Source organism: Ostrea edulis, chromosome 3, assembly GCF_947568905.1.
Source record: "Ostrea edulis chromosome 3, xbOstEdul1.1, whole genome shotgun sequence".
NCBI lineage: Eukaryota > Metazoa > Mollusca > Bivalvia > Ostreida > Ostreidae > Ostrea > Ostrea edulis.
This window is the reverse complement of record NC_079166.1, coordinates 3,492,091-3,500,900: the sequence shown is the minus strand read 5'-3', so window position 1 is coordinate 3,500,900 and position 8,810 is coordinate 3,492,091. Positions and strand designations below refer to the sequence as shown.

The window sequence follows — 8,810 nt, the reverse complement described above, 5'->3', positions numbered from 1 at the left end:
CTGAACATGGCTACATGAAAACATGACGATTTTATTGAAGCTGTGAGTTTTACTTCAAACGGATTTTATGTAAATGTTACAATGTATTTCTTGAAACAAAAGAAATGGGGAAAATGCCAAGAATGAAAATTTTGATACAGCGTGGGAAGGAGAGATAAGGAATGAATGCCTTCTCTTTCTTTCTCTCTCTCTAAACATTGCTAACTCTGACGAAAATAAGCAAACACATTCAGCAAATTTTAAAACCCATATGGTGTTTATTTAATGTTATTGCTCAACCTCATCATTAAGATTTTTTTTATTAAATGAAAGACTTCAATTCTTATCATTTTGCATCATTTGTCAGTCGTAGCTGAGTGTAAACTGTGTTTACATGCATACATATTGATTTTTATGATCATGGAAACTGTTATACGGAAAACCATACTTATCCACTTGAACATTCTAAAATATATATACAAGAGCTCATGTTGTATTTATCCTGTAGAGTAGACCTGTATGTAATCGTTAATTAATGTTCTAGTTGTTTTCACGTCCCTATAATTTTTATTGATTAAAAATAAATATCTATTTATTGTACTTTCTACTTTTGATTAGTGCCTTCATAACAAATTCATAACGCATACACTTGTTATTTGCAATTTCCTTATTCAGTTGTTTCTGTTTTCTGAAAATAAACACGTTATTTTTAGCTTACATATATTCAATATGATCATGCGCATAGGGTTTTGAATTCGGTCATTATACATGTATCTTAGACTCCTCTATCGCTAGAAAGGTAAGTCTCAAGTATGGAATTTGTTTTTACTTCGGGCTTTTAAATGTCGAAACGTTTATTTATTCAATGTTCCTTAGTTTACTTGGCAAAGCAACCAAAGCTTGTTTATTGACAAGTGAATACAGAAACGTATTAAGTAAATGATGAGAAATTGTATACAATTATGGTGCTCAGTAATGACTAAGAAGACTGCTAAAATAGACTATAATGCATAAATATTGTTTAATCTCTCATAAACATCATCATTATGCTGGTATTAGTGTATGTGAAAGTGATTATAAATTACAGACATAGAATTATAGAACTCTACTAATAGACAAATGAAATAATGTTGTATAACAACATGATAGCCCACGTTTGAAGAAGGTAAAATCAAATCAAGAAAGATCAATTGCTACGGAAATATGTCTAAACATCAAACACGACAACAGTATGTTTAAATATCAGACAAAACGCAAATATCCCTATCTCGTGATCAGTCATCCAAACAAGTACTTTGCTAAACGCCACTCTGATTCATGCACAAGTACTCTGAAGTTGAAATAAAAGCAATAATGAAAGTAGATACCAACAACTAACAACTCAACTGTATGACAAACGGGATGATTTCAGCTTCTCCATCGCCACCTTTCCGTATTTATTCAGCAATATTATTTTACCACCTGTATATGGTGTTTATATCTCTCAATTCATTCGATACGCAAGAGCTTGTTCTGCTTATGGTCAGTTTTTAAATCGAAGAAGGCTCCTGAGAAACAAGTTAATAGTGCAGCTCTCCCAACAGTCTAGTATAAAGTCAGTATTTGGCACATTCTATGGTCATTATAACGATCTAGTTTGCCAATACAACCTATCATTGGGCTAAATGCTGTCTGACGTGTTTCATACCGATTGTTAGACCGTTCTTTGCACACTGATTTTGACTACAGATAACCCCATTTACCTTATCAAGATATATCACTCATGGCGGATGTGACCGGTCAGCAGGGGATGCTTACTCTTCCTAAACACCTGATCCCACCTCTGGTATATATCAAGGGGTTCGTGTTTGCCCAAATTTCTATTTTGCATTGCTTACAGGAGTTATAAGATTGATCACTGTTCGTTATCTCCACCTTTCACAATACACCAATACATACCGCACCAATACATCTAGATATGAACAACTACACTAATACGTCTGAAGATCAGACACTATCAATGCAACTAAACATTTTACAGATACTACATCTTTGCGTCTAAATGTCAAATACTACCTAAATGCCGTAAAACTCTGGTGTATGGAAATCAGGAAACATTATGCTTGCCATTCACATTATATCTAATTTTGAATAAAATTGAAAATCAACGATTTTCCCATTCAACAATGGTGTAAATGACAATTTTTAAACATGACCATTTATTTTGTATAATATTTATCAGCTTACCATGCCATAACCGTTGGGGTTTCAACAAGAGTTTTGAGAACCCTAATTGCTCTGAATGTTCACTCTAACCGCAAACAGGCGTTTACTGACCCTTAAAGTGTCGATAAAGTTTGATAATATTTCTCTAAGAAATGATTATCAAACATTTACTGATAGTTTCCTGTTATATTTCAATGCTGTAGCAAAAGCGCTACTGTATTCTAATGATGTTATCTCCAACAATATCCACGTAATGGTCCGTTCCAATAAGCATTTCAATGTGAAAGTTGTCATTTCCATGTAGTGACATTGCTAGTGTTAATTTCGGCAAATGTTTAAATTTGGAAATATCATGGTTGGATTTTGAATTTCTGGTACTACGAGAACATGAATTAGGATATTCTCTCCATCCTCAGTAATGACGGATATTTGAGCGAGATTCATCTGGCGAGTCCTTGCAGAATGTTTTCCAATTCCAGAAACTGAAATCTTCTCAGTGTGGATTGGTTTAAGGTTAAATCGTTCTAATAAATCTTTAACTGATAAGGAGCCTATGAGCTCCTTTGTTTAACAAGATATTGGCGAATAGCGATTATCTCCATATCGGACAGGTGCTCTTGCGATTTTTAGCAAAACACTTGGGTTTAATTTCAAAACTCCAGAATGCAAACTTTCAACAGAAATGGGTTTTTTCGGTGTATCCTCTGAGTTGATATGGTTCACTGAGGGTTAGTTGTATAAGTTATTGGCTGCATCACTTTCTCCCCTGCAATACAAATACTTGTGTGGTGTTGCCGTTTGGCATTGATTCTGCAGATTGTACTCTTTGACTCTGTGACTACCAAATTAATTGAAATAGACATTTTTGTGTTTTACAGTATTCAAGCGTGTCTCGGCGTCTTAAAAATTTGCATGTATTTGAGAGATGTGGTTCCCCATAACATAGGCATTTCTTTTGTTTTACGGATTTCGGTTAATACTTTCTTCCTCTGTCACATGTTTTTGTCACAAAGGAAACAGTAGCTATAACTTCAGATTCTGCCCAACACCCTACACATGTAGTTCTTTTTTAAATGGAGCATCTTAAGGAGTTGAGATCCCAGTCATCATTTACTCTTTCTTTCGTAATGTTTTTACGCATATCACTTGGGAATTTCTTGTAAATAATTGGTGTGAGAATTGCACCAAAACTTGTCTTCTGACACTAAAGATTCTAGACCTCATAAGCTATATTCAATGCTGTCTGAAACAATTCTCAAACTGTTCAAGTTTGATTTTGGCGCGGTGCGTTCTAATATATTTCGAATGTTGGCATTCGTAGTTTTGTGTGTCTGGCCAAATCCATATCTAAGAATTTCTAAGGCTTGGTAGTAGTTACCATTGGTCACTGACAAACCAGCTACACATTGTGCAGCAATGCCATGAAATTGATTCTTCATGTAACTTTTGGACATCAGTAATGTTGCAATTGCCATGAATTGTAGATTGAAATGCATCCCAAAATTTAACAAACTGCCATCAAGGACTGCTAGATTTAATTTCAGTGATTTGTGAGAAGAACTTCAATCGGCTCTACTCATTGATGGTCGGAATAGTACATCATTCTTTATTGCAATTAAGGAATTTGAGTTTATGTATACAAATTCTTGGGTTAAGATTCTGAGACGAATGTACTCCTCTTTTTTACTTGCTTATGTTTTCAATCATACACATTACATATCTTAGCTAAGATATATTCAATCTTAATAGCATACCAGTCTGCATCTTCAATCTCAACTTTCATGTTTTCCTCTAGTATTTCGTTATCTTGCTGGGAAAGAATGACTCTTTGTTTTCAGCCCACGAATATTGTGTAAAGTGTCATGTGTCTGATCTTCGAAAACTGCGTCATCGATCATATTGAGTTTCAGAGATGTCAAATGCTGTCTGACGTTTTTCATACCAATTGCAAGGGCGTTCTTTGCGCCCTGATTTTGACTGCAGAATGTTCCGTTTACCTGATCAAGATGGATGGCCCACGGCAGGTCTGACCGTTTGATAGGGGATGCATACTCTTCTAAGGCACACAATCCCACCTCTGATTTATCCAGGGGTCTGTTTTTTGCCCAACTCTTAATTTTGTATTCCTTCTATATTCACATTTTTCATAATACAGTGTTTGAAACATTTTACTCTTGCAGTAGAGGACCTTAAGTAAGTCAATTTGTCTGTATTTTTAATTTCAGTGTCAGAATGGCCTGTGCCCACTGTGTGGAGAGTACCCCAGTGTTAGATCTCCCGCAGCTACACATCGGAGATCACATAGAGTTTGGAAGGTGCAGCTACATCAAGACATTTCTGAATTGTCTCCTCGGGTATCGCCGTAGTGATAAGCATATCAGGCTTGGATATCTCTATTTCCACCATGCCATCGTTACAGAAATTGACCATGCTAGACGAAAAATTACGCTGATAGAATTTGCCAAGGAAGACACGTCCATGTCATCGTTTTACAAATCCTTCTCGAAGGCAATCATTCGGGAAAGACAAATGAATTTTGACGATATACATGAACACATGTATCTTGTTGTTCATAAAAATTTAGGACCAAATCCACCAACGCCTCAACAAATTGTCAAAAATGCACGACATATGCTCGATAAAGCCAAAGACGAGAGATACAATGGGTTTTTGAATAACTGCGAACACGTGGCGAATTTGTGTGTAACGAAACGTCGAATATCAATCCAAATCAACCAAATCACCGAGAGAACCATATCAAGACTGTTGTCAAAGCCCCCCAAATGGTTCAAATGCATGATTGGGTACTTGGGAAAACATCTTCTGAAGTTTTTACGAAGATTTGAAAAAGTATTGGAACGTATGAAAGGTTCAAAATTGTTTCCAGCCTTCAATTTCATTAAACGGTATTTAGGTAGCTGGCTTGCCTGTACGTTCATCATTGCAATGGTTTTGATGGCGATGGACATCGTTCGATTTATTTCGGCATGGAGCAACGACGAACTTTGCAGATCTTGTGTCGAGAGATGGGTTGCAAAGACAGCTTACAGGGTACTAAATATGCTGCCATTTGGAATGTTTCTATTTCTGGGTGCTGTTGGATTTGGTTTCACGAGCTTTTTAACCATTAGTTCCTTATTTGAAAAGTCTTATACATACTCAGAACTGCAGACGTTGAGAACAATAAAGACTGGTGACGTCATCACATTCAATCTCTACATGCCTTTCAGCTTTCATGATGCTGTTGTCGTTCAAAATGTCGGAAGATTTACAGCAGCAAATATGCAGCCTCTACGGAAAACTCTTTCGTCCATGAGCGAGGCTGAAGTTTTTGAACAATCGCGATTAATATTGAATGATTTCTTCAGAGATGCTGCTGAAGAAGAATATTATTCATTTCGATATCTACGCATACATTTGAATAACGTTACTAGAGGGATCACATCAGTTCCAGAGGTAGCTACGCATTTTTTCTAATATCACATTATCTTCAGATATACCAGGTGTGTTTCCTTATACCCCAGGTATCCTTAAGATCGATGTTTATAAATATATAATTTATTGCTATTTTCTCAAAGTTTGTATCCTGCATCATCGGCAGAAAAAGTACGGTAAATGGTTAGGGAAAGTCGTCTTTTTACTATACAAAGAAAAAGCCTTGTAAAAATACTCTTTAATGAGTAACTTTAATGCTACATGTATTTGCTACGAATATTATCAGAACGTCAGCTTATTTTTTATCAATATGTACATGGAAGAAGAGTAACCATTTGATTTGCACTTAACTGTTATTCTATTAGCAATATTTTTCTTTTAACACAACTAACTGTATTTGCTCTCTTATACTGAAAGTAATGTGGAAAACGGAATTGCAATATGTAACCCACGATGAGTCGCTCCGAAAGAGAGTCTAGACCTAGTATCACAGAATATATGTCATGTACCAGAAATACAATATAATTTGCGTTTGTTTTAAAATCCTACACCAGTTTTAAACTACATGTATATTATAAAAGGTGAAGATAACGAACATTGATCAATCTCATAATTCCTATAAGCAATACAAAATAGAGAGTTGGGCAAACACGGACCCCTGGACACACCAGAGGTGGGATCAGGTCCCTAGGAGGAGTAAGCATCACCTGTCGACCGGTCACACCCGCCGTGAGCCATATATCCTTATCAGGTAAACGGCTCTATCCGTAGTCAAATCAGTGTGCCAAAAACGGTCTAAAAATCGGTATGAAACACGTCTGATAGCATTTGAACCAATGATAGGTTTTATTGGCAAACTAGATCGTTATAACGACCATAGAATTGGGAAATGCTGACTTTGAACGAGGCTGTTGAAATTCCTGCACCATCAACTTGTTTGTCAGAAGCCTGCCTCGATTAAAAAAAAAACCCTGACCATACGCAGAACAAGCTCTTGTGTATCGAAGAATCAGTTACTAAATATAACTTACCATAGTATGTAGCATTGTCGACCACCAATTAAATCTGACACAGTAAAATATGTAAGCAATTCAGATTGTGATCCACATTTCAATCAATATGACGTGTAGTCATCTGGTACATTTTGCACGACTTGACGCATATTCACATTTACATTTTATTTTCATTTTAATTTCTATCAGAATTCACAACCGCTAGGAGACGTACTATATTAATCAAAATTCATGCGTGCATTGTTCACAACTGCAACGCATTCATGAAGAAATGGCTGTAAACATATCCAAAGGAAAACCATTGGAAATGCATGGATAATGTAATAAAATAGAATTCATATCCACACCCCCCCATCCCTCTTCACGAAATACTCTCAGAAAACTATCAATCCTGGTCAAACTAAAACAATGTTGGTTTAATATACATCTGAATGATAAACAAACCAAAGTGTATCATATTTGTATCTTTTATATTAATTTCGATTTCGTTCACAAGTTACAAATGTTGACCTGGAATGAAATGTGCATAAAATATCCTATTTTACTCAAATTTTTGACGTCATGATCAATGCAAACTTGCTATCACGCTACACGGGAAACACGTATCGAGAAAGATAGAGAAATAGAGATAGAGAGATAATACAATACTTTAGTGTGGGAGTATACTGTTTATAGAATTGATTCTATTGAGTTGATATCTGCTTTTAGGTAGACGCCTTTCAGGGAAATTTGAGGACTCGTACGTTAAAGGTTTGTCATTGTAATGAGATATATGTAGATAGCCAAGCTTTTCTAAGATTACCATATCCATTAAAAAGCATCGAAATTACACAAAAGTATTGATAGAATATATTTCACTGAATCAAATGGAAAGTTGCTTTTCTTTCAGAGACAGGGTGGGGAATGGATATTAACATCTGACGTGGATGTTAAGGAAAATATCCCGAAGGTGTGTTTTCTTTATGATGATGAAAATATCAAATTTTACCATGATTTTTGCGGAACATATGAAGTGGAAATAGTTCACTACGATTTAGAGCGAGGACTGCGATTTCCGGATGTTTTTATTCAAGGGAAGAGAGTTGTAAAGTTTGAAAGAAAAACACTTAATCCAGGGAAAAAGCATAAAGTGTACCAAAAAGAGTACGCAAAACTACCAGCTGCCTATAGAAATAGTCCAGAAAATATTGAAAGAAAGGCACTAGAAAAGATTGGAGAAAGAAGATGGACTTTTTCCTCAAGATGGTCCTCTAATTTGGCAAACGAATGTGTACTCGTGGACCCTGAAACATATTATAGTCGTGGATATAGATTTTCGAGAATTGTTCATACCCGTTGCTTTGAATTACTTTATGCCGAAGCAACGCATCGCCTCTCTGGTCTAAGTTTTTTGGAGTATGTACTGGGCCTCATCAAAGTCACTTAAGCCTCGATTAGATTTCCTTATAAAGAAATGTCAGTTGTCTTTCATTGCGTTGTCGTCGTCGTTGACTTTTGAAATCTTATATCCGTAACCACTGAACCAATTTCAACCAAATCAAGCATATACCATCGTTGGGTATTGGGGATTTGAGTTTGTTTAGCTGACGAGCAGTGTGATGATTTTTAGTAGTGTGCAATGAAATACATGTAATGTGTACATTTGTAAGATATATTTAACATTGAGAATATTACAAATTAATGCTGTATAACTGCTTCTTCTAATGAGCCCGGATTTCCTGCTTTATGAAAAAGAAAACATGTTCAATTGTTATTCATTAAGTCCAATGAAAAAAACATCCATTTCAAAGGGAGACAATTGTAAATATTATTCAAAACATGCTTTTGCCCAGGTTATAACTTTGGTGATAATCTCCTGTAATGAAGATTAGAATTGCTGAAATTGAATCCTAATTAAAAAGATATTTTGATGTGTCTGTTGTTCGATTTATTTACATACAACTTGGTAAGGCGGAATAACCTTGAAATTTTCTTACGTACGATTTTACTCACTTTTCAATTATGAGAGGCTTTAAAAAGCATGATATTTTTTCTCATTGTATACCTTGCATGCCAAGCCGATCGTAGTAAATTTTCTTCGTCAACGATAGTCATTTAAAGCACCTGAACGGCTAACATTAGGGAGTATATTTTAAACATATTTTTGCGAAATGTGATGAAATCATATATCACAAATCA

The 8,810-nt window shown here is 35.5% G+C and overlaps 1 protein-coding gene across 1 annotated transcript; it reads left to right on the top strand.

Annotated features, from left to right (window-relative positions):
* Window positions 1-687: 687 nt before the first annotated feature.
* LOC125674044 (uncharacterized) lies at window positions 688-8,546 on the top strand. Its single transcript, XM_056159763.1, has 4 exons — window positions 688-778; window positions 4,410-5,640; window positions 7,341-7,382; window positions 7,522-8,546. Exons 2-4 carry the CDS (start codon window positions 4,417-4,419, stop codon window positions 8,056-8,058), a joined length of 1,803 nt encoding a protein of 600 aa, XP_056015738.1. The 5' UTR covers window positions 688-778; window positions 4,410-4,416; the 3' UTR covers window positions 8,059-8,546.
* The last annotated feature ends 264 nt before the right edge of the window (window positions 8,547-8,810 follow it).

Excerpts from the sequence above, each read along its gene's own strand:
- LOC125674044 (XM_056159763.1), top strand. The coding sequence starts at position 4,417 with ATGGCCTGTGCCCACTGTGTGGAGAGTACCCCAGTGTTAGATCTCCCG. Across the intron at positions 5,641-7,340 it reads GGATCACATCAGTTCCAGAG|GTAGACGCCTTTCAGGGAAA; the intron begins GTAGCTACGCAT and ends ATCTGCTTTTAG. Across the intron at positions 7,383-7,521 it reads TGAGGACTCGTACGTTAAAG|AGACAGGGTGGGGAATGGAT; the intron begins GTTTGTCATTGT and ends CTTTTCTTTCAG.